This window comes from Ipomoea triloba, chromosome 3 (assembly GCF_003576645.1).
Source record: "Ipomoea triloba cultivar NCNSP0323 chromosome 3, ASM357664v1".
Taxonomy (NCBI): domain Eukaryota; kingdom Viridiplantae; phylum Streptophyta; class Magnoliopsida; order Solanales; family Convolvulaceae; genus Ipomoea; species Ipomoea triloba.
In genome coordinates this window covers 1,792,604-1,794,209 of record NC_044918.1, presented here as the reverse complement: position 1 = coordinate 1,794,209, position 1,606 = coordinate 1,792,604, and the positions used below count along the sequence as shown (strand labels likewise).

At 39.7% G+C, this 1,606-nt stretch overlaps 1 protein-coding gene across 1 annotated transcript; it reads left to right on the top strand.

The window, feature by feature from the left end:
- Nucleotides 1–208: 208 nt before the first annotated feature.
- LOC116012108 (precursor of CEP9) lies at nucleotides 209–1,045 on the top strand. The gene has a single exon (XM_031251576.1). It carries the CDS (start codon nucleotides 209–211, stop codon nucleotides 1,043–1,045), a length of 837 nt encoding a protein of 278 aa, XP_031107436.1.
- The last annotated feature ends 561 nt before the right edge of the window (nucleotides 1,046–1,606 follow it).

Here is a 1,606-nt window from a genome sequence, read left to right as displayed (position 1 = left end):
AACCTAGCTTGTAAACCCTCACAAGTCTTCTCTCTGATGAGTTCTTTATCATTCTAGGGTTTACTTGTTTAGTTTTGAGCTCACATCTTTACACAGTCAATTCCTCCACCAACCCTTTAAAGAAAACTTCATTTCACCTCAAAAACAATTCCATATAGATAGGTGAAGTTGCACCAAAGCTTGGCTATATATACATATCTTGCTATATATGGCCTTCATCAAAAGTATCTATGTACTCTGTGTTTCCCTGCTAGCAGTAACTGTTTGTTACAAGGTTCAATTTACTGCAGGGAGACAACTGAAAGCATTCAAGGCAAATGATCATGGAAAGGAAGAAACTTTAGCAAAAGTTTTATCAGTAGAAGATAGTGCTGGTGTTGAATCAAAGACACTAAGGGAAGCTTTGGCTGTTGGCCACACCGTTGAGGGAAGCTTTGGTGATCTAAAAGACACGGTACCAGGTCACAGCCCAGGCATTGGTCACTCCTTTCAAACCAAAAACAACATAGTGTTTGAGGGAAGGTCAAAGGATCGTAAAGTCGTGATACCAGGTCATAGCCCAGGTATTGGCCATGCCCTAAAGGGAAGTTCAAATGATCTCAAAGCTATTGAGCCAGGTCATAGCCCAGGTATTGGCCACGCCCTTAAGGGAAGTTCAAACGATCTCAAAGCCATTGAACCAGGTCATAGCCCCGGTATTGGCCACGCCCTTAAGGGAAGTTCAAACGATCTCACAGCCATTGAACCAGGTCATAGTCCAGGCATTGGCCACGCCATTGAGGAAAGCTTAGAAGCCACAATGCCCGATCACAGTCCAGGCATTGGTCATTCTTTCCAAAATAAAAACACCTTTCAGAGAAGTTTTGGTGATCTCAAAGACACAACACCCGGTCACAGCCCAGGAATTGGCCATTCTTTCCAGAACAAAAACACCATAACTCATACATTTCAGAGAAGTTTTGATGATCTCAAAGACACAACGCCTGGTCACAGCCCAGGAATTGGCCATTCTTCCCAAAACAAAAACACTGGTCCAAATGAATAGATATGTTAGAAGACTGACACTACAACCCTTGCTCTATTGCTTCAACAGGAAGTGCCATGATAAAGGATGTCTATTATATTATATATGTCCATAGTATTTCATTTGTATTGCTGCATGAACCTAGCTAGTTTTCATTATCTAGAAATGAAATATATTTCGCTAGTACTGTATTATTATATGTAAATCAGAAAGATTGTGATTTGTCTTAGTCAACAGAACTCCTGAATAAAACGATTGCATCCTTGATATTATCCACTATCCATCCAGTCATGTTTTAAAACCCTAACATGAATTTATGTCAGTGCATGCATGCATGCAGTTCAATCCCCATGCAAAATTCACTATCAGATTGCCAAAGATGATAAAATTAAAGGAATTGAATGCGAATTGAAGAGGTACATACAGTGCAAAAAATAAAACAAAAAATTCATGAAATACTATGGGCATATATAATAGACATCCTTTATCATGGCACTTCCTGTTGAAGCAAGAGGCCGGGTTGTGTCAGTCTTCTAACATATCTATTCATTTGGACCAGTGTTTTTGTTTTGGAAAGAATGG